The sequence below is a fragment of the Pongo pygmaeus genome, chromosome 2, assembly GCF_028885625.2.
Source record: "Pongo pygmaeus isolate AG05252 chromosome 2, NHGRI_mPonPyg2-v2.0_pri, whole genome shotgun sequence".
NCBI classification, from domain to species: Eukaryota; Metazoa; Chordata; class Mammalia; order Primates; family Hominidae; genus Pongo; species Pongo pygmaeus.
The window spans coordinates 195,480,287-195,504,228 of NC_085930.1; the positions used below are offsets into that span (position 1 = coordinate 195,480,287).

At 44.9% G+C, this 23,942-nt stretch overlaps 1 protein-coding gene across 5 annotated transcripts in view; it reads right to left on the reverse strand.

The window, feature by feature from the left end:
- DGKG (diacylglycerol kinase gamma) overlaps positions 1 to 23,942 on the reverse strand; it is a 211,493-nt gene that overhangs the window by 118,662 nt on the left and 68,889 nt on the right. For 3 of the 5 annotated variants that reach the window (XM_054482405.2, XM_054482404.2, XM_054482403.2), the window contains exons 6-12: positions 20,906 to 21,076; positions 16,855 to 16,904; positions 12,825 to 12,899; positions 12,006 to 12,128; positions 7,648 to 7,765; positions 4,372 to 4,460; positions 930 to 1,046 (exon numbers count right to left, since the gene is read on the reverse strand). In XM_054482405.2, coding sequence (XP_054338380.1) covers positions 930 to 1,046; positions 4,372 to 4,460; positions 7,648 to 7,765; positions 12,006 to 12,128; positions 12,825 to 12,899; positions 16,855 to 16,904; positions 20,906 to 21,076 — 743 coding nt within the window. The remainder of the gene's footprint in view (positions 1 to 929; positions 1,047 to 4,371; positions 4,461 to 7,647; positions 7,766 to 12,005; positions 12,129 to 12,824; positions 12,900 to 16,854; positions 16,905 to 20,905; positions 21,077 to 23,942) is intronic. The other 2 variants (XM_054482407.2, XM_054482406.2) reach the window with 1 other exon arrangement.

Here is a 23,942-nt window from a genome sequence, read left to right on the forward strand (position 1 = left end):
CCAAATCCTGATGCACTGCTGGCTTTGACAGTACTGCCGTGTGTGTGTGTGTGTGCATACGCGCGTGTGTGTGTGTGGTTAAGGGTGCAAAGTCTGCCGTGGGCCGAGCAAAGAGGCCAAGAGCCGCTCATGGCTACTGAAGTGACACAGTCATGAGCCGGCCTGTGACCCTTCAGTGTGGCACCCCGTGTTGATTCCAGAGCCCCCTTAGATATGTGCTCTCCAGGCCCTGAGACTCTGGGAGGAGGGAGATCTTGACGAACAAACTCATGGATGGCTGAGAGTAAACCTTGTGGTTCAACCTTTGTATTTTGAGAGTTCTGCAGTCTGGTTTGGAGAAACCTACATTTTGAGGCTGATACCTGGGGAGAAGGACAAGAGCTGGCAGTGAGTTTTGACAGGCAGGTTGGCCAGCTCAGTGGCAGCCAGTGGCACTCTGGGTGTCTAGTGGGGCTGTGGACTCTAGCATGTGCTGTGGCTGGTGGCAGCAAGTCCAAACCTTTGGCCCAGGCAGTGGGGCTGCTCTGAGGAATGTGCCTTCAGGGCAGGCACCCCCTCCTATGATGCTCCTGTTGTCCAATTTTTCTCCCACTCTGTCAGTGTCCCCGGACCTAGGTGACACCCAGGTAAAAGAAGTTCATAGTTGGGCCTGCTGATCCCAGCTGCCAGGCCACACAGACAGTGGACTGGCCAGCTTCTTCTTCAGCAGTCCTCACTCCCCTGGTTTGGGGGTGCCCTCTCTCTGGGCAGCTTGGTAATTCACTGGAGCATCGTTAGGCTGAGGGCATTGAATAGGCGCTGTGGGGTCCTCTTAGCCTCGCTCCCCTGGCTTTGCTCGTGCCCTCTGGCCGGATGTTCACTGCTCCTGGGCTGCAGCTTAGGCAAAAAAACATTGAAAAGAAGCAGGGCCGCCCTGGGCGCCAACCCACCGTCATCCGGCACCACACGCAGTGCCGCGCGGTGACACTCTGGTAGCACTTGATACTTTTGTGGCACCGGTCACACTTGACGGAGGAGTTCCCTTCCACCCATGCGTGCTGCATCACCTGCGGGAGGGAAGCGAACGATGCCAGGGAAAACGGCAGAACCATGTCCCCAGGGCCCTGGGCTGGAGGAGAAGGATCTGGGAGGGGATGCGGGGGAGCCAGAGGGACTGATTCCTATTTAGAAGATGCTTATTGGATGTTGGGTAGCTTGCCTAATGGCACGATGTGGTTCCTCCCTGCCTAACCGCCATTATGCGAATCAAAGTAGATTAAAAGCTCGCTTTGCCACATTTTGAACAGCTCAATCGCCCTGGCAGGCAGGCCTCTAAGCAGCATCTTGTCTGGCAGTCCATCTGTTTGTCTTGCAGAACTCCTTGCAGAGTGATGTGTTTGTATGTGCCCTCTTCTGGAAGGCAGCGTGGTGCAGAGGAACTCTGGAGGGCTTGGGTGGGCCACAGACAAAACTGGCTGGAGTCCCTTTGAAGTGGTGGCCTTTGGCCAGTTCTTAGACCTCTCTGAGTCTCAGGTCCCTGACCTGTGGGAATTGGTATAAGAAGTCCCACCTCTGGGGTTACTGGGGCAATGCAATGAGATAGCATGTTTGGAAGGGCCTCCCTGGTACAGTCCTGGCCCTTTGGGGGTACCCACAATTGGGTAACGCCCTTCTCCTTCCTCAGTTTTAGCTGCCCATTAGAAGCACCTGGGGGAGCTTTTAGAAGTCCTAATGCCCAGCCGACACTCCAGCCCAAATAAATTAGAGTCTTTGAGGGTGGGGCACATGATTAATATGTTTTAAAGCACTCTGGGTGATTATAACGTGAAGCCGAGACTAAAAAGCACTCTAGAAGGAAGTTAGAGAAAAGTCCAAAGAAATTAGTGAGGGTCCATTGGTGCTTTTCACACCTGTTTCCTGGGGAGCTGGTTGTATCTGCTCCATGACCAGGAAATACCACCAGGGCAGGCTAGGCACTTGGAAACAGGTGAGAAAAGTAGGAACGTCTTTGTGTGTGTGTGTCAGTGTGGCTAAAGCAATAGCAGCTGGCTAGTAGCCCCACTGTCCGGGAGGCTGAGCCCTCAGTTCTCTCCCTCTGGAATTCTCACCAAAATTCTCACTCAAAAATTTTCACCATGGTACCCCAAATAACAGAAGGAAGTGGATATGGACTCTGGAAGAAGGCGGGGGACATACCCTGGAGTGCCTAACCACAAGCGCAGTATTAAAAATCCATGAAATATTTGCATGATTCTGTCCAGGTTTCTATTAAATAAGAATAAATGTGTTTTTTTGAGACAGTCTCACTCTGTTGCCCAGGCCGGAGTGCAGTGGCATGATCACAACTCACTGCAGCCTCGATCCTCCAGGTTCAAGTGATCCTCCCAGCCCAGCCGCCCGAGTAGCTGGGACTACAGGCACATGCCACCACACCAGGCTAATTTTTGTATTTTCTTTTTGTAAAGACAGGATCTCACCATGTTGCGCCAGCTGGTCTCAAACTCCTGAACTCAAGCTATTGGCCCTCCTCAGCCTCCTAAAGTTCTGGGATTACAGGCGTGAGTGACTGCACTTGGTCTAAAAATAAATGTTTTAAATTTCTTAGCAATTAAGTTGCTTAAGGCCTCCCCTAAGAATGTTTTTGGCAAAATTATTTCTCCAGAAGATGTGTCACATTTGGTTGGTAGCTTATCACCTTGTGCCTTGCACTTCTGAGGGTGTAAAGAACTCGGTTTGCTAATTAATCTGTCATCTACATGGCCACAATTGAATTTGCTCTGAGATTATTATTTCCATTCTGCAGAGGAAAAAATGAAAGTTTCAGAGAGGTTAAGTGACTGGCCCTAGGTTCCAAGGCTGGTAAGCGGCCAAGTAGGGTTTCCTAGCCAGGTCTTTTGACCCCAAGTCCAAGGCTGCTTCCCCAACACCACATTGCCTTACCCATTCTCTTTGGGATCTGAGGAGATGATGAAAGACCGGGTTGCTCCTGCAGGCTGAGAAGTTTGTGAGTGTGCCCTGCCGGCCCCTCATTGGCCTCACTCTGTTCTCTGTGTGACAGGTGGCCAGAGTGCAGGCTTAGGGCCTGCGTCCAGCAGGTACACCGTGTGTCCCGGTGAAAGGCATGAACATGGAGCAGGGTGTGCATGGGGTGGTGCAGAAGGCGTGGATGAGAGACCATGCAGTGTCCACGGGGCATGCACACAAATCCTAGGAGGTGCCTTTCTATCCCAGGAGTCCTTCTGCAGGAGGGCTGGGTACCACTCTCACGGCTGTCTCCTGACTCACACTCCTCCGTGTAATCTTCCCTTTTCAGGAAGGCAAAGTGCCCTTCCCCTGCTAATTTTAAGGTAAGTCTATTTCCAGACTTGGAGAATGGCATCACCCAATGGCCGAGTTAGAAACCTGGGAGCCATTCCCTACCTTTTCCCTTCTCTCATCCTCCGCATCCCCATCACCACGTCCTGGTCCTAGTACTTCCAAATTACCTCTCAAGCTCTCCCTTCATTTTCTCTCCTTTAGCCAGTGCGACAGTCTAAATACCCAATAACCGGCATGGCCTGGGAGACCCTCAGCACAGGACCATCCTAGAGCAGTGAGTGTGGATCCCACCCCAGTCGGGCCCTCAGCGCAGTACTGCCTTTTGCCTCAAGTATTGGAAGAGTTTTCCTCCCCCGATTTCTCTCCCACATCACACTCAGAGCTATTAACCTAATTCACAAACTTAATCACATCTTTATGTGCTTGAAGCTCTTCAGTGGCCCCCAGCTGCACAGAAAACACCTTTCTCACTCAGCTGGCCTCACAAGACCTGCTTCAGGCCAGATCTCACCACTTTCTGAGTGCATCTCCTGCCACTTCCCTTGAAGCATCCTCTGCCCCAGCTACGCCAAACTAAGTATGGATCCCGGAATAAGCCACGTCTCATGCCTTTACACATGAGGCTTCCTCTGCCTAGAGAGTCTGGTCCTCCTCGATGCCTCATGAAGTCCTCCCAATTTGTGTTCAAGACACAACTGCAATGCCAGCTCCTTTGTGCAACTTGCCCTGTGCTTCCACTGTACCTTCTACACAGCTGTGTTATTGTAGCACACATCTCACTATTCTGTTCTTTGCTTACATGCCCGTCTCTCCCTCTAGACAGCATAGTTCTTGAGCAGGCTGAGGAGCATCTCTTACAACCTTTGTACCCCTAGCATGGAGCCTGGCACATAGTGGGCACCAGGAAGGTGCTGAATGGATGGATGGATGAACGGGATGGTTTACAGGTGGTCCTCAAGGCAGAGAAGGGACTGGATGAAGCTCCCAGTTCCCCTTCCTGCCCAGGAATCCATGTTGATGGACATGTTTCCTGGATGAGGCATGCAGTAGAACAAGGCAGTAGATGTCACCAACCTCACCGCTCCTTTTGGCTTTTGAGTACGTTTTGACACAACCAGGAATGTTTTTGGACACACAGCGTTCGTGGACAGTGTATTTACAGTCTGAAAAGAAAAAAAATCAAGGCAGGTGCTTGTGAATGGCCACGTAGGAGAGGCCTAGCCACCCTCCCACCCTAGCCAAGGCCTGTACCTCCCTTTGGGTGGCTGATGAGGGGCAGGGGACACGTGGGGCTGGTCTTGCCTAATGGAAATTCAAAACAGTCTCTAATTGTTCTTGGAGGACAGAGTCCCTGCTTATCTGCTGCGGCTGCACCTCCACCTGCCTCACTGCCTTCTTCTGCAGGCAGTGAACGCAGCAGGAACACATCCCCAGAAAGGCGCCTTTTGCTGAAGGGGAGTGTGTGACATCATCCTTCTGGCTATGCCAGTGCCACTGTATTGCATGCCCGGGACATTGGAAAATGGATAGAAAGGCCAGGGCTTTTTTTTTTTTTTTTTTTTTTTTGAGATGGTGTTTCGCTCTTGTTACCCAAGCTGGAGTGCAATGGCATGATCTCGGCTCACTGCAACCTCTGCCTCTCGGGTTCAAGTGATTCTCCTGCCTCAGCTTCCCAAGTAGCTGGGATTACAGGTGTTACAGGCGCACACCACCACGCCCGGCTAATTTTTTGTATTTTTAGTAGAAATGGGGGTTTCACCATGTTAGCCAGGCTGGTCTCGAACTCCTGACCTCAGGTGATCCGCCCGCCTCAGCCTCCCTAAGTGCTGGCGTAAGCCACCGCACCTGGCCAAGGCCAGGGCTTTTGAAGGCTAGGCAGGCCCCCGTGACAATCCACATGACCTTGGGTAAATTGTTTTACCTCTCTGAAATTCAGGGTTTCCTGTAAAAAGGGAAGAAAACAGCCTCTCTTTCTCTTTGCAGGGATGTTGCAGCAGTACATGAGATAGTTTGTGTAAAGCATCATGTGTCTGGGTCAGAGTAGCTATTCCACACATTATTGCTGTTGTTTTTACTACCATTATGTATACAGCAGAGGCCCACAGGCCTAGAACATAATGGGAATGAGATTGATCTATAAAATGTGGGTAAGAGCTAGGTTTGAACTGGCACTGGGGAGACTGTTGCACCCCTTCTTTTTTCTTTTTTTTTTTTTTTTGAGATAGAATCTCACCCTCTCACCAGGCTGGAGTGCAGTGATGAGATCTCGGCTCACTGCAACGTCCGACTCCCGGGTTCAAGTGATTTTCCTGCCTCAGCCTCCCGAGTAGCTGGGATTACAGGCACGTGCCACCATGCCCAGCTAATTTTTGTATTTTTAGTAGGGATGGGGTTTCACCATGTTGGCCAGGATGATCTTGAGCTCCGGACATTGTGATCTGCCCATCTTGGCCTCCCAAAGTGCTGGGATTACAGGTGTGAATCACCGCGCCAGGCCTGGTGGACCCCTTCTTTAGCCCGTTGATGCTTGGTCTTTGTGGACAGTGGGCCCAGCTCTGCGAAGGCGACTTTTATGGCTGAGGTCACTTGCTGCCTAATTCACAGGTGCGTGTTGGATAAAGCACTTCAGCCTGGAGTACAGCCAAGGGGCCTCCCTGCAGCAGCAGCTCCCCAGTGTCTGGTGGGTTCAGGATGAGTGTTGCTGTCCACATCATGGGGCAGGCGGCAGGGCTCTGTGCACCCACATACTCTGGTGCCTGCCATGCCTTCTTGCTGCAGCCCCTCTGCCTTCTCCTCCTGCTCCCTGTGTCCCCTTCTTTCCTACTCCTTATCACTCTTTTCCCCCATTTCTTTTTCCTGTCTACCTTTCCAGCCTTCCTCTCTGCTTTTTCCTCTACCACTTGTAGTTTTTTCCACCTTTCCACTCTGACTTTACTAAAGGAATTAAAAAGTGAAACAACTGTAGAGTTTTAATTCCCATTGCATTTGCAGAATGTAAAATGCTTTTTTGTTTGTTTGTTTTTTGTTTTTGAGACAGGGTTTCACTCTGTCATCCAAGCTGGAGTGTGGTGGTGCGATCTCAGCTCACCGCAACCTCTGCCTCCTGGGCTTGAGTGATCCTCCCACCTCAGCCTCCTGAGTAGTTGGGATTACAGATGCACGCCACCATGCCCAGCTAATTTTTTTTTAGTATTTTTATTTTTTATTATACATTAAGTTTTAGGGTACATGTGCACAACGTGCAGGTTTGTTACATATGTATACGTGTGCCACGTTGGTGTGCTACACCCATTAACTCGTCATTTACATTAGGTATATCTCCTAATGCTACCCCTCCCCCCTCTCCCCACCCCACGACAGGCCCCACTGTGTGATGTTCCCCACTCTGTGTCCAAGTGTTCTCTTTGTTAAATTTCCACCTGTGAGTGAGAACATGCAGTGTTTGGTTTTATGATCTTGCAATAGTTTGCTCAGAATGATGGTTTCCAGCTTCATCCATGTCCCTACAAAGGACGTGAACTCATCCTTTTTTATGGCTGCATAGTATTCCATGGTGTATATGTGCCACATTTTCTTAATCCAGTCTATCATTGATGGACATTTGGGTTGGTTCCAAGTCTTTGGTATTGTGAATAGTGCCACAATAAACATATGTGTGCATGTGTCTTTATAGCAGCATGATTTATAATCCTTTGGGTATATACCCAGTAATGGGATGGCTGAGTCAAATGGTATTTCTAGTTCTAGATCCCTGACGAATCGCCACACTGTCTTCCACAATGGTTGAACTAGTTTACAGTCCCACCAACAGTGTAAAAGTGTTCCTATTTCTCCACATCCTTTCCAGCACCTTAGTATTTTTAGTAGGGACAGGTTTCTCCATGTTGGCAGGGCCGGTCTCAAACTACTGGCCTCAAGCAATCCGCCTGCTTCTGCCTCCCAAAGTGCTGGGATTTCAGGTGTGAGCCACCGTATTTGGCCCCAAATGCTTATTAATTTTTTAAAAATAAGTTTCCTCTGAACATACCCAGAATAAATATTGACTAGAAAACCCAACTAAAAGTAGTATGAGAAATTTTAAATTATTTGTGGACTTTAATAATTTCTTCTAGGGGTTCAGTGGCTCATAAAAAGCCTCCAATAATAAATAGTCCAAGACCTGTCCGTTGGACTTGGGTAGAGTAAAAACAGGACATGAAAGCCTCGCTTTATTCCTTCTGTTGGAACAATATGGGTGGTCCCTCAAGCTGGGAAGCAGAAATACCAACATTTTCTCTGCAATGGATCAGCCAACCATGCGCAGAGCAAGATAGTGCCTGGGGGAAAGAGGTTTGAAGGAAATTTACTCACAAGTGCAGCACAGGCCTTGCTTGCGGACGCCCATGAGCATGATATGGCAGAAGTTGCAGTAGGTTGGTTTCTTGAAGTGCTTCATGGTCCAGGCGTGCCGCCCATCCCCCTTGGAGCCCTGCAGGGGTAATAGGAGGTGAGACCCCGAGCTGGCCGCCCTGAGATGGAGGAAGCCAGGGGGTGCCTCTTGCATGTTCTTCCTTTTCCTAAATAAGACTCTTTTTTAATATTTAGAAGATGAGTTATTGATATTTTTTACTGTTTTAAATACAAATAAAAACAAAATTTTTTTGTGTGTGTTTTAAAAATTAGCAAATATTAAAAGCAAGAAACATCTGAATGGAAGTACGTGTATGTGGGATAAAATAAACCCTCTCTCGCATGGCTGGCAGAAGCATAAACTGAACAACAATCTGATCTATCTATCTATCATCTATCTATCTATCTATCTATCTATCTATCTATCTACCTATCTATTATCTATCTATCTATTTATCTATCTATCTATCATCTATCTCCTTTAAATGTTTACAACCTTTGACTTACCAATCTCTCCTCTTCGACTTTATCCTAAAGAAATAATTTTTAAAAGGCAGATGAGCCTTTTCGTGCCCTGCCAGATGCTTAACCCAGCATTATTTAAAATAATGAAAAGCTGGAAATATCCTAAAGGTCTCAAAATTACCAAAAGGCTAATTGTAGTACATCCATCTGATGTAATGTTAGGTGGCAATCAAAAAGATATTTATAAGACTATCTAATGGCATGGGAATGTGCTCATGATACAATGCTAAGTGAAAACACAGAATGCCATTTCGATGATATGTTATGATTTCAGTTTTATATGATAGATCTTTGATGGGAAGTAATTTCACTAACCTGTTAACAGGTTGGCTATAGCTGGTAGCAATATGGATTTATTGTATTCTCTGATTTCTACTTTCTGCTGTGTGTTCCAAATTTTTTACGGTGTGCATGTACTAGTGTGATAATCAAGATGAAAGAGTTTAGTAAAAACAATGTATTTCTCCTATCAACTTTCGGTACACAGAAAAAATAGTAAAAAGACAGACAGAGAAAGGGTTAGACCATCTCCTCCTGACTTTGTTCAGAAGTGAAATCATCTGCATCTACTAGGTACACCAAGCCTCACGCAGTCACACCCACATCTCCCACATCCCATCCCAGGGGAACACAGCACAGCTTGAGGAATGTCCCTCCTGCATGTGCTATCCCTGAACCTTTCTCATAGGCTCCATTACAAGAGTAACACTCCTGGGCTGCTTTTATGATCAGTAAAAGCTACAGTAAGGTGATGAGGATCGATGGTCATGGACGTAGTGTCCAATGTGCGGGACTCAAATGTAATTCTTACTTCTGGGGGTGTGTATGCATTTGGGCTGGTCACTGCAACCAGACCTCGGCCTGTGCCCAGGCTTCTGTTATGATCTCCAGAGGAGCTCACATTCTTTACCAACTGCTGGCTTCCTCCTCTGGGCCAGAGAAGCTATTTTCTTCTCATTACCTCAAACCCTGCTTCTTCCAGGACATGAGTTTTATAGAATTAAAACCCTCTTATCTAATGGTCTCCACTTTAGTAAACGCATTCACAAACTGATAATGATTCATCAAAAGACTGATTCATTCATTTATTTGTTTGACCAACATCTACCTCAAGGGATTTTTGTAAGAATTAAATGACATCATGTAAGTAAAGCTTCTAGTTCAATGCCTGACACATTGTAAATTCAAACTTTCATTAAGTTCTTATTCCATTCCAGATGCTGGGAGACATAAAATAACCTAAAAAGTGTTTGTTAATGTGGAAGGAGGTAGATTTGTTCCCATTCTAGAAGTGAGAAACAGAGATTTGGAGATGTTCTGTAACTAGCCCAAGCCCACACAGATAATGAGGGACTGAATGAGTAGTCAAACTTGGGTCTTTTGCTGGCCAGAGCCCATGCTCTTTCCATCCCTCTCCTCTACCTCACAAGCCAGGGTTTTCCTGTATAGGTAGAAGGAAAATGATAGCACTCTTCAGCAGACTTCTTCACGTAGCCCAAAGGACTGTCAATATATCTGAAAACACCTCTAGTAGCTAAGTCAGTTAGCTCATCTCCCTTTCTCAGCTACAATTTTTATGGATATAAGAAGTGCATGGACGGTGACTTGGGATAAAGTAATGTTTCTGCTTGGGTTATAGCACCATCATGTGGCTCTTTCCTTTCCATATGATGGTGGCTGCAGAACGTGGGCGTAGCCTTCCTTGTGCTCACCAGGTTTGATGCTGCTGCTACGATTTTCCTGGGAGAGAGTCTGTTTTGCAAATATCCCATTCAGTGATTCCCCAGACTTTTCAGTGGTTGTATGTGGGTTTTGAAAAAGCCCAAGAAGCAATGGACTTTTAAGACATTGATGGGGGCTTTCTCCAAAACCCCAAATAGTAAGTGTTAAAAACTTTTAAAGTACATGTTTAAAAATAAGTGCATAAAACTCTTGATTAATAAAACTAAACGTGCACTGGCCACTTTCCTGATATAAATGAGAGTTTTCTACAAGGCTGATCTGGCATTTATGGGAGACACTGGGGAGAATGCTGAGGAAGTAGATGGGCTCTCCTTCCTCCTGCCACAAAACAGAGGGTCTTTTCCATGCAAAGAGTTGGTGGTATTTTGAACCTCAGCAAGCCCAAAGCAGGATAGAAAATGGAAATTGGTTCCCTGTAACTAAAATGTCCCATCTTTATTCTCTAAATGAGAAAAAAAATGGTGTTTTGGAACAGCACCCGAGCAGAACTTCCATTTTGATTTCAGTATAATCTTAAGTGAGTAAAGTCAGCAGAAAGCATATCTAACTTATCTGAGCCCTTCCAGTTCCTGGGTCACATGGGTTCTTGTACATAAAGGTTCTTGGCAAGGGATCATTGGGTGAGAGGCGTGATGTGACTGAGTAAGGGGGATGATCTCTGGTGCTAGTTTGGTGGATGTCCTTGGGCAAGTTCCTTCACCTCTCTGGGTCTCAGTGTGTAAAACAAAGAGGATCAACCAGGGACCACAAAGATCTTTTCCAGCTTGACTTTCTAGGATTGTAAGGAATAAGAAGGGGGTCACGTAGATCCTGGTTCCTTGATTTCTCCTTAGCGCTTGGAAAGCACTGGACATGCTATGAAATGACTGCAAGATTCTTAGTTCTTGAGTTTCAGAAATGGGGGCTCAGCTTTAGTCCTGAATTGCAGAGCTATGAAACGAAGATATTATAGGCAACTTGGTCAGCTAGAGGCTCACCCAGCTGCACTTGCTGCTGTGTTCCTCTCTGATGGAACAGTCTCAAAAAAGTGTAATCTTTGAGATCTGTAATCTCCAAGTAGTGTTGTCACACAACCGGTGTGACTAGTAAACGCTTAATGTCACCGTTTGTGCTTCTACTAGTTTCAGTCTTCTCTACCTCATGTATGGAAGTGAGTTCACTTGGTAAATAGGTAGAGAATACAGTAACTGGGTCAGATGAAGGTATATATTACCATCAGTTTCACATTAAGCCTTTACACATATGCCCTACTCTGATAAAATGGGAGATTTGCCTAACACATCCAGAACTTTCTTTCAGTTGTGTTTTTAATCAAGCTGTTCTCCAAGCCATAAACTCTCTCTAGGTCTTTAAAGCCACCTGTTCTTTATTCTCAAGAATGGGACATCAAAATCTCATGCATTCTTCAGGGACAAGTCAACACCTTCCTAGGTTTCTTTCCACTGGCCTAACTCTCATGTGTGGGATATTACAAAGTGCAATATCTTTGGTATCAGAGACAAATCGTCACTCCTCCTTTTGTTCCTTAGGGTCAGAACCTCAGTTTTCCATCTGTATAAATTGGGATAAAAATAGTTACCTTATCTGGTTGTTTTGATTGTTAAATAAGATACCACTAATTGAAGCCACCCCCACAACAGATCAGTATTTTTTCCTCTCTCCCTTCATTCTTTCCTCTCACCCTTCCTTCCCCAATTCTCTTAGCATTTTTAAACCTAATTTGTTGAAAAGACAGAATTCTTCTTTGAAGTTTGTGGCCCTTTGCCTGGTTGAGTATAAGGTTCTTGCAGGCAGATAATGTGTCTGTATTCCCTCACAGCATGCAGAACAGTATTTTTTAAAGGAGTAATAATGTAGTAAATGTCTGTCAAATGAATATACTTCAGGCACTAATGGATACAAAATAATGTGAATAGAGAGGACTTTGAGGCTGGTCATGGCACCTCTGTTGGGCAGTCTGGAGCAGAAGCCAAAGTGATATGTTGATATTAACATGGAGCCCAATGTTCCTGAATGGCAAGAGATCTCTGAACTCCAGCTTGTTGACTTACAGAGTCATCCATCCCCAGGAGGACCAGCAATGGGATGGTGGTCATCCCTCCGTGGACCCATTCCTGTAGAGACACAAAGCCATCCCGGTCGTAGTCCATCCCTTGCAGCATCTCCTTCAATATCTGTGGAATCCAAAGAGCAATCATTGTCCATTTTCATCATTGACATGTCTACCTGCCTTCTGCCTCTGCTGTCTTGTTTGTCTTGCATTATCTGGTTTGTGTCTTACCCCTTTCCCCTCCTGTTAAGTGTGAATAGAGCAGACTGGGAGTGAGGAGGCCAGGCTTCCAGGTCTGGCTCTGCCCTTGGGCCTTGGGCCAGTCACCCTGACTCTGTGGGCTCTGGTTTGCTTATCTATAAAAATGGAAATAATATGGTTGTGTTTGTGGCACTGTAGCAGGGATTAGAGAAAATGAATGTAAAGTGAATAACAAAATACCTGACACATAGGAGCCCCCAAATGTAATTATTCTTATAATTCATATTATCTGGTGATTGAGGAAAATCTCTGCAATTCTTTCTAATAGAAATCTCTACAGTTCTCTCTAAATTCTTTGGTTGATGGATTTCTGCTATAACATTTTAGTTCTGATGAAAAGATTAGCATGGTTATTTCAGTTATGTCTACACGTTTTCCTCCTGCCTACATTTTTCCTATCAGAGAGGTAGGAGGTGAAGTGCAGGACTCCAAAGAAGCTGCCTATAAGAAGATGAGTCTGGGAGCACCTGCAGAGTAAACACTCATTCATGTCTTGAGTGTGTCCCCCTCCCATCTTAGAAGCTCACTCCAAAGCCACCCCATCCTTATAGAAACTCACAGGCCTCAGCTCTGTGGGATCCCACTCCAGGTACTGGGCAATATGCAGCATTTGGTTGACAATGCAATCCATCTCCTAGAAAATAGCAAAGGGAGAAAATATCAAAAGGAGACAACCATAGATGTGTCATTAAGAGCTGAAGTCAAAATTAAGCCCAGTGGGAAGAGGGACAGGACAGGGCAAGAGAAGAAGCTGGTGCAGTAAGTGGCATTTTGTGAGGAGCTCAGTTTATTTCTGTCTCGACAACAAAGCTCACGAGAAGCACAGAGCATGCATAAGCTGGAGGTATGCAAAAAGGTCATAAACACTGACTTCCTCCTGGACCCACCTTCCTTCCCTTATTCTGTGCTTTAACTTGGAAAGTATAGAAAGCACTCCTATTTTTATCCGTCTTTGTGATTATAGCTTCCACGAATACTTACAAACCAAGGCAGGTTTCTCCTGTCACTTCTTATCACTCATCCCCCAGCTTTAGCAACTTGGGATCCATCTCTCAACTCAAGGCCAGTTTCTCTTGCATGGAGGGTTACTGTGTGTGTCTTAGCTCAGGTACCATTATTTTGATTCCTTTTGTTATCTTCTCTGTTTCGTTTTTACCATGGTCCAGCCCTTAGCCCAGCCCCCAGGAGTCCGTGAACAGGAAACTCATGAGGAATATGTTTACTTGATGACTGAGCCTTTTGGTACTGAGGCCAGGCTCCATCTAAAACCTCACAGAATTGTTTGTTGCCAATGAGTCAGTGTTCTGAGAGCCCCACTGAAACATACCAGACTTAAGAGGCATTTGGTGTCAAAGTTAGCACCATTTAGGCACCAGCTAAGATGTTCACAGTAAGATTGCCTTGGGAGGACATGTTGGTAGACTGAAGCAAGGTTCAAAAGTGTTACCTCTGCCAGATAGAATGCTGGGTCAAAATAGCAAGCTAAAACCCAGCAGGGATTTTTAAAAATTGTATTTTATTTACATTAAAAAACAATCCATTGCAAAACTACAGGATAGGCCAGTAGATGAGGGTAAGAAAGTGGGCACAAAGGTGGGGACAGGTTTTGGCAGAAGTTCCAAAAGAAAAGAGCTTGTGAATCTGGTTGGGTCCAAGATTTAAACAGAAAACGTAATTCAGGAACCAAGAATTGGACTCAGTCTTGGGCTATGTAAATAGAAGCAGAGTTGGCAGATTTCAAAAAGAAAAAGTTCCCCTGAGGTCTTCCTGGTCAGGCCACATTTGGATACTTAAAGAGTCATAGGGGATGGATTCTGTTCTGTGCCACATTTCAGGAATGGCATTTACAAACCAGAGCTTGTCCAAAGATATTTAAGCCTGCCTTATGAGAACAGGTGTAGGAATAGAGAAATTTTAGCCTGGAGAAGATTTTAGGGGAGATGTGATAGCACCTTCAAATACTCGAATGCCTATTGGATGGGATAGGTACTCCACTTGTCCTGGCCAGGTACGGGGGACAGAAGGAAGAAGAGGGATGCAGGGAAGGGAGGAGTTGAGGATTGGCTTATTTTGGCCTCCCTGCTGGGTTGGGGGAGAAAGTGAGCGGAAGCCGGTTTTGAGTTGAAAACGATTCCCCACCACACAGAGGAGTGCCTGTGTTCGAGAAGGAAGCCCTCTCCAGCAGTCACCCCCAGCAGTGGAATGGCTGTCTTAAGGTAGGAGTCCATATGCCAGGGATTCCAGGTGAAAGGTTGAATCAGATAACTCTTTTGAGATTTGCTTCAGTGTTCCAATATTACCTTTAAAACGTATCTGGAATTTAACAACTTCTTACCACCTGCAATGATTCTACCCTGTATAAGTCTACACCATTTCATGCCTTGATTATTTCAATGGCCTCCTAACCAGTATCCCTGCTTGCATTCCCTCTGTCACCCAGGCTAGAGTGCAGTGGCGTGATCTCGGCTCATGGCAACCTCCGCCTCCTGGGTTCAAGTGATTCTCCCATCTCAGCCTCCTGAGTAGCTGGGACTACAGGCACCGGCCACCACACCCAGATAATTTCTTTTGTGTTTTTAGTAGAGACGGGGTTTTGCCATGTTGGCTAAGCTGGTCTCAAACTCCTGACCTCTGGTGATCCGCCCACCTCAGTTTCCCAAAGTGCTGGGATTATAGGCTTGAACTACTGCACCCAGAGTACAGTGATACTGTTAAAACATAAGTCAGTCACATCACTCCTCTGCTCAAAATCGTCAATGGTTCTCCATTTCTCTGGAGTAAAAGATACACTTTTTTTTTTTTTTTTTTTTTTTTTGAGACGGAGTCTCCCTCTGTTGCCCAGGCTGGAGTAAGTGGCACAATCTTGGCTTACTGCAACCTCCACCTCCAGGGTTCAAGCAATTCTCCTGCCTCAGCCTCCTGAGTAGCTGGGACTACAGGTGTGCACCACCATGCCCGGCTAATTTTTGTATTTTTAGTAGAAACGGGGTTTCACCATATTGGCCAGGCTGGGCTCGAACTCCTGACCTCGTGATCTGCCCGCCTCCCAAAGTGCTGGGATTACAGGCAAGAGTCACTCGCCCGGCCAAAGATAAACACTTTTAATCACCTGTAAAGTTTAATAAGCTTCGCAAACTCCCCACTCCCCTATCCCCATCCCATGACTTCTCTGATCTCATCCCCTATTACTTCCTCACTGTGATCTCATCTGTTCATTCATTCTGCTCCATTCACACTGGCCCGGAGTGAATCTTCTGACATCCTAGGGACCCTCAGGACCCTCACACTCACTGTTCTTTCTCCTGGAAGTCTCTTCCCCTAGAATTACTCCCTCACCTTCTTTATGCCTCTGTTCAGATGCCGCCTCCTAGAGAGGCCTTCCTTGGCGACCCTCACTAAAGCTTCAACTTCTTCCAACACTTCCTCTCCTTTATTTTTCTTCTTAGCACCCATCCCTACCTGACACATGTTTTTACTATGCTGCTTAGTGTCTGTGCTTGGACTAGAATGAAAGCTTCATGAGGGCATGGAACTTTGTCAGTTGGCTACACTGCCATACCCTCAGTGCTTAGAAGAGTGCCTGACATAAAGCAGACACTCAGTAAATATGTGTTGACCAAATGCTTGAGAATCTGTGATTCTCTGGAGGTTTCCTCAAATGACCCAACCCACAGCATTGCAATGTGACTGGAGGGATCCCAGAGAGGCATCCTGGGGTTTAGAGGGAATTGGGATGATTCAGTTTGTCTATTGGACTTCTTCCCTTCCTTCCTTCCTCTGGTCTGACTCAGCCCCATGCATCTCAACCTCAGGGCCTTCCTGTTAATGAGCCCTATCTCTGACATTGACAGTCAGGACCACAGGGCCTGTCTGACTCTGTTTGCCTTCTTCTCTTTCCATTCTTCCTTTTACTCCATGAGCCTTGATCGATCCTTGCCTATTCCTGAAGGGGTGAGGGTGAGTCTCAGCTTTCTCAGGTGCAACGGGATGGGAACATGTACTTAGAGCAGACAGAACCAGACTCCTAGGCTAGTGCCCTGGAGTAGGAGAAGCAGCCAAGGGTGACACCAAAGCACATCAGCAGTGACCAGCAGCCTCCTTCCTTGCAGATCAGCAGTGACCAGCAGCCTCCTTCCTCACACATCAGCAGTGACCAGCAGCCTCCTTCCTCTCAAATCAGCAGTAACCAGCAGCCTCCTTCCTTGCACATCAACAGTAACCAGCAGCCTCCTTCCTCTTGCCCTTTTCCCCTGGTCTTGTTGCCTCCCCCGCCCTCTCTTCTTGGCCTCATGACTCCTGCAGGAAATTGCAGGAGGCGCTTGTGAACTGAATGGGAAGTTAAACTAGGTGACATGCTAAAGCATCCCTCCATCCTGAGATTTGATGATCCCAGGCTTCTAGAGTGAAAAGGTAAGTTGGCATTCACGCTCTGCAAGGCTGGCCCTTTGGAAATAGCAGGTGGAGAGGTCCTAGTCGGACTTCCTCAGCCTGCATCGAGACATTGCTATTACTACAAAGACAGAACTGAACATTTTCAGATTCTTCCTCTGCTCGCTCCCTGCTCCCCCATATTTAGAGTGAGAACTTACCGCTTGGTCCAGGAGACCGTTCTCATCTGAATCATAGAGGCGAAACATGACTGTAAGAAACACAGAGGTAAGCCTTGAGGTGTCCTCTAAGAAGCGCGGATGGCTGAAGTTTTGATGCTGCCAAGTGTTTAGATTAGTTCTGTCACCACTGTGACGAAGGTTATGGCAGCCAGCTCTCCCTCCCTCTGAGCGCAGAGTCTGACTTCCTTACGGAGAGGCTGGGCCAAGGGAGGAGAACCATCTGGCTTCTGGACCTGTCTAAGCAATATCTATGTGGCTGATGAAGTCCAGGTCATGAGTGTGATTCCCTGGGGAGCATGAACACCTTTCAGCATCACTAGAACACAACCTAAAGCAAATGCCCAGCTGGGGGTGGGGCAGAGGCACCAGAATTTTTCTTCTATTGAGCACGGAAAGTGTTGTTAGGCAGATTTAAATCCTAGGACTGCCCTGCCACTTCTAGGGGGTGCCCAACAAGTTACTTAACTTCTTTAAGCTCAGCTTCCTTATCTATAAAGTGGAGAGAATAATAGTTGGTTTCTCCTAGGATTATTATGAAGATTAATGTATAACTGATAGGCCAAATCAACTGGGCTTAGAACATAGAAAGCACTCAACAGATGTTACTAATTTTTATTTTACTTTTACAACGAACATTTATATATGGCATTTAACATATACAAGGTACTGTCCTATAGACTTTCTCATCATTGCTTAATCCTCAATAATGCTATGGGCTAGTTATTACGGAAGCCATCTTTTCCTTTTTCTAAAGGCATTCGGAAATATGCTATTCAGAAACATCTCCAGTCACGTTCTAACTGCAGGGAGGTGATGCAGGATAAGGAAGATCTGGGAGAAAAATTTGGACAAGGGACTACATGTTTACTTATGGGACCTGGAAACCTATATTTTACTCAACCAAAAGGCAAAGATCCTGTCTGTGGTCTCATAAGTCAGCATGGCAGGAAGCAGAGATAAGCATTTCTTCATTTTCCTGCTATTCTTTTTTTTTTTTTTTTTTTGAGACAGAGTTTCGCTTTTGTCGCCCGGGCTGGAGTGCAATGGCGCCATCTTGGCTCGACGCAACCTCCGCCTCCCGGGTTCAAGCGATTCTCCTGCCTCACCCTCCCAAGTCGCTGGGGTTACAGGCGCCCGCCACCATGCCCGGCTAATTTTTGTATTTTTAGTAGAGACGGGGTTTCTCCATCTTGGTCAGGCTGGTCTCAAACTCCTGACCTCAGGTGATCCGCCCGCCTCGGCCTGCCAAAGCGCTGCGATTACAGGCGTGAACCTCCGCGCTCCCCGGCCTTTCCTGCTATTCTTTAAAACCCTTCATCATGCCTGCTTTCTCTGCGGAGCACCCATTGTCTGATGCGGTACAACCCCTCGGGGCATGTAGCAGCCCGGTCCCCTTATTTCTGCTAAGTTGTCCTTGTGTCATCATTTCTTCCTAGATGTTTTAAAGTCTCTGCACCTTGTGTTTTTTTCAGGGGTGCATCGCTGGTCGAAGTCAAAGTCCTTTAAAGGTAGGGTCATGGGCTTTCAATTCTTTGTGATTCCTCAGAAGGTCCCAATCAGAGGCATGCATCATATGCTGCCGACTCACCCAGCAGATGGTTGAATGACATAAAGGACAGACCTTTTCTGCTAGCATTATTCCAGGACTCTGGGCCTAGGCGACTCTCCAACGCTGACCTCTCTCTGGTCCTATTGTGCATGAACAATAGAACTAGAAGCTCCTGAGTAAGCATCCTTATTTTAGCAGTGTAACCTTGGGCAAGTCTTTTAACCTTCTTGTGCCTTCCTTCTAGGTTACGGTGAGGTTAAAATGAGAATGCATTCAAAGTACTTAGCAAATATAAGGTGTTTATTGATGAGAGTTGTTATTATTGCATTGGCAATAGGTGTGGGATTTCAGGCTATTATTTCCAAAAAAATACGTTTGGTTTTTAAAAAGAAAAGTTTAAATTGTTTTCAATCCTTAAAGTTAAGGAAGGATGTAAATTGATATGGTTTAGTAAAAAGCAAACCAAAATGAAAACTCTATATGACCAAGTTTCTGCAACAAAAAATTGCAGGCCGGGCGCCATGGCTCACGCCTATAATCCCAGCAATTTGGGAGGCCAAGGCGGGCGGATCACCTGAGGTCAGGAGTTCGAGACCAGCCTGGCCAACATGATGAGACCCTGTATCTACCAAAAATACAAAAATTAGCTGGGCGTAGTGGCGGCCACCTGTAATCCCATCTACTTGGGAGGCTGAGGCAGGAGAATCACTTGAACCTGAGAGGTGGAGGTTGCAGTGAGCAGAGGTCACGCCACTGCACTCCAGCCTGGGCAACAAGAGCAAAACTCCATCTCAAAATAAATAAAAATAAATAAATAAATAAATAAATAAATTAATTAATTGCAAGGAAAAAATTAGCAAAAGATGGAGAGGGATCCAAAAGATTAAAAGAGAGGAAAGAGACATAATAACCAGTAGTGATGTATGAATTTTACTCGGATCCTGATTCAAACAATTAAAAATATCTAAGATAATTGGAAAAATGTGAATACTGACTATTTGATAATAGTAAAAGGAATCATTTTCTTTAGCTGTAATGATGGTATTGAGGTTATATTTAAGAAGAAGAGTCTGTGATTTTAGAGGTACATACTGAAATATTTACAGATAAAATTATATGATGCCTGGAATTTGCTTCAAGATACTCTGAGGCAGAGGGAATGGTGAGAGGTATAAACACAACAAGATTGACCATGAGTTGATAATTGTTGAAACTGGGTGATGGGGCCATGGACGTTCACTGCACTCTCTACTTTTATCCTTGAAATTTTCTGAATAAAAAGTTCTAACGTTTCTTTGCATGGCTATTATAAGACTCAGTTGGAGAGTCATTAATATAAAAAATCTGTCACCTTCTCTTTGGTAGTCACTAACAAATACAATGCCTGAAACTCAAAATCCAGCTAAATGCTGGAAATAATTTGATGTTTCACTTTTAACATTAGCTAGAAGAAAACAGAAATCTGCTACATTTGCCACCAAATTAGCACTTAAGACTTGCAATTGTTAACAATTCAAACCTATGGGAGAGATTTTAAGCTCAGCTAATGAGCAAACTGTTTCATTTTGTTTTTGTCGAGAGTTAACCTTTGGCAGACTTCCCTTGCTTATGTTTAAATTCTGTTGACTAGTCTTATTATTAACTGGAATTTTGACTTTGGCTATAACATGTACATTTTTTTCCCTTGCTGTCTACTTAAGTTCCCAAGAGAAGCAAAGATTTTTTAACAAGGTCCTATCATCTCCTATTTTTTTTAGAAGTATGTCTGTAGGCTCACAGAAGCCAGAGAAACCTTCACTGGACTGAATCATCTACGAGACTGCAGGCTGTTTCAGCCACTGTGAACTTTCTGCCCCCAGCTCTTACTCTCCTCCTGCAGACATGTTTTTAAAACCTACTTTAGTAGCACCACGAAACCGAGCTCAACTCCTTTAATTAACTGGCCCCCTCGTTCTCTAGAGGCCAAGAATCTTGGGGTGGGGGGTGCATAGGTAGAGAAATGGACAAAGCCTTATCAAGACAGAGGTTGAAGAGATCTCAAGAAAAGAATATTTCCTCATAGTTAAAGAGTTGCCTGGGCACGGAACAGGGGAAGGAGGACAGGTGTTGAATATCTTTCTTTAAAAAATCTATTAAGAGGAGGTAGCAGTTTTCTGAGTACAGGCTTTCAGGAAGTCCTGCCAGCAAAGCAAGAAAGTCTTGATCACTTGATGGGACCCCTTCCCCTTTCCAGATTCTGGTTCTCAATACCTGGGTTTCAGATGCCCTTCCCACGTGATACACAACTGGTACTATGTCCCAGGGTGGATTCTAGGAGTTGTTCATATCACTGCTGGTAACAGGACAAAGAAACCTCCCCAAAGAGGCAGGACCTATATCCGTGATACCAGCTCAATCTCCAGTGTGTTTAGGAATAATGGACAGAACCCCAGATCTTTTTCTAGGGAAAAGCTGAAGCCCCTTGACAGGGTGAGCACTTACACTCCAGCTTATCCTGAGGCCTCCCCGTCTCCAGCAGGGACAGGTAGCACACAACATCCTTCAGGTACACCATGGGGGATTCCGAGCTTGAAGACCGAGGGACGGGGGGTTCCAGGGGGGTTGCAGCCACTTGGTCTTCAGTTGGTGCTTGCTTCTTAGCCATATTTGATTCTGCGATGAACAAAAGGAAAACATCCAAGGACATTTTCTGTTTAGTAAATATTAACCCCTCTTTGTTACCCCATCCTTTTCATGGTAGAGGCAAGAATTTTGTAGAAGTGTCTTCAAAAGCTTTGGTTACATAGATGTGACCAAATTAGTGGCCCTAGAAATCCAACTTGTGGAGTTCATATTCTCTGAAGGGATCCCATGCTGACCCCTTTAAGAGTCTGTTTCCTTGCAGGAAATTCATCTATACTCTGAATATTCAGAAAAGATGATGGTGATTATTGGTAATATCAATAACCAACAAGTAAATGTCATTTGGCCTACTTTTTTGGGAACATACCCAACTTGTAGAAGTAATTTTGGCTGGGATTTCAAAATGGTAAATGGCCAACAGTCATTTCTCAATAGACCTTGCAATTTTCTTTTCAAACCCATTTAGAGACACATAAAGGATGAATATTCAAAAGAGAAAACTGGGATTGATAATCAACGAATCTCCAGAAACTAGGAAGAACTCAAACTAACTTCAAGTCTAATCATTTGGATGAAGAAAATGCAGAAAGTGGATTATTGTACCACAAGAATGGGGTAAGTTTTCCCTTTAAAATTTCTCCTTTCTAAGGTAGGAAAACACTTTCTTTGTCTCTTCCACACTCTGTCCTCTGGTTCGGAAATATAAGATCTATTACTAACAAGAAAACTGGGCACCCCTATTTTCCTGTGTGAATTCTATTTTTTGAGACACTTTGAGTGCTGTCTTCCCTCTCTACCTCCATGCTCATCAGAAATGATCTCTTAATATCTACTAGGAGTGCACAACTCACGGAAAACAACTAGCCAGGGAACAAAGGGAAGATGGGCAGTGGAAAATCCAATGTTTTAGGTGCTGTTATATTATACCACCAAGTAACAAAGTACTGAAGGTAGAGGCAGTGGGAGAGACAGCCTTGATCGTAATGTCTGTTGAGGAAGGCAATGTTACCTGTACACTCTTCACTCTTCATTCAGAGAAACAAATAACCAAGCAATGGGAGTAAATATTCCATTTTAGGCAAGCAGGGCTATGCTAGATGAAAACCTTCCAGGTTCCAGGGATTTGGCTGTGGGTCTGAGAAGGGAGTTAACCATCATCCAGAAGGACAATAGGAGAGACCAAAGGTCACTGACAGACTTCGTATATTACAAAAGGCCTCATGAAGAAACCAAGATGGAGCCTATGAAACGCAGCTGCAAAGTAAGGAAAGAAACTTCATCCTGAGGTCTCAGAAGACCAGATTTTCAAAAGTAATTTTCTACTGGACAAGACCCTTAGCAGGACGCAAGAAGATATCACCTCTATTATACAAAAGCAGAAAGCCTCAGGGTTTGACTATCAGTGACTTCTACCTTGACTAAAATGGACTAACAGAGACCAGATTTACCCTCTCACCTAAAACAGTGACAAAACTGGACAAAATGTATGAAACAATGGTTCATAGGACATTACATTACCAGGGAGGACCAAACACTGATCTCTGAGAGATGAGATGACTCCTACAACTGCCACATCAGACTGTTTGGAAGGAGCTTCTAGGCCACAGCACAGAGAGGGGCAAGCCAGGCCAACCCCGGAAGTCTCTCTGAGTGGAGGTGAAGCTGGAATCTGGAACCCACAGTGGCTAGGGTTCACAGAGCAGGCACTGGAGAGGAGGCATGCACAGAGAGCTAGCTCTGAATATGTGTAGAAGGTCCCCTTTGAGTAACAGCAGAGAGTTCCCTTCAATTATTCAGCTGAGTAGTAATTAGCACACTCGTGGAAGGAAAACACCTAAGGCTAAGGCTGGGGAAAGAACTAGGATTAGAGGGAATAATCCCTGGAATGCAAAGAGAACCAGGAGTAATGCCTATTCCCACCAACCAGGGTAGAAAACCCCCATAATTCGTGAATCATCGATAGAGTATTCAGAAACATTGTTTCTCAGTAGTGAGTAAATGCCTTTTTGGTCCTGTCCAGTGAAGCTTAAAAGATAGATCCAAAAAGATCAGACTGTTTCCAAGTAACCTAATTGTACCTAAAAACAAAGCTCAGGACTTTGTAGGAATGTGAAAATCCAGTACTCAACATTTAGTGAAGAGGCATCGTAAATTCTATACAAATTCTTCCAGAAAATTTAAGAGGAGGGAATCCTACGCAACCCTTTTGGTGAGGCCAGCATTACTCTAAAGCCAAAAACAGACAATGACATGACAAGACATGAACATGCAAATCAATATCCCTTATGAACACAGAGGCAAACGTTCTTAATATTTTAGCAAATTGAGGCTCATAATATGTAAAAAGAAATTAGATAAGACCAAATAAACAATTAAGTACATGAAAAGATACTCAACATCATTAAAGCACAAGAATATTTATAACACTTTTATTTATGATAATTATAAACTGGAAGCGATCTAAATGTCCATCAGTAGGTTAACAGATGAACAAACTGTGGAATATCTATATATTAAGACACTAATCAGCAACTAAAATATGTGAACTGTTGATACATACAAAATGGATACATCTCAAAATTATTACGTGGAGTGAAAAAAGGCAGACCCAAAAGAATAGATAGTGTATGATATCATTTATATAAAATCTAGACAATGTAATCTAATATATATGGCAGAAAGGAGATCAGTAGTTGTATGGGGATGAAGGGTGGGTGGGTAAGGGAGGTGGAAAAAAGGGATTACAAAGAAAACTTTTAGAGATGATGGGTATGTTCATTATATTAATTGTGGTACTAGTTTTACAGGTATATACATATGTCAAAACTTATTAATTAATTATACACTTAAAACATGCAATTTTTGCCAATTTATACCTCAATCCTTCGATCTTGAA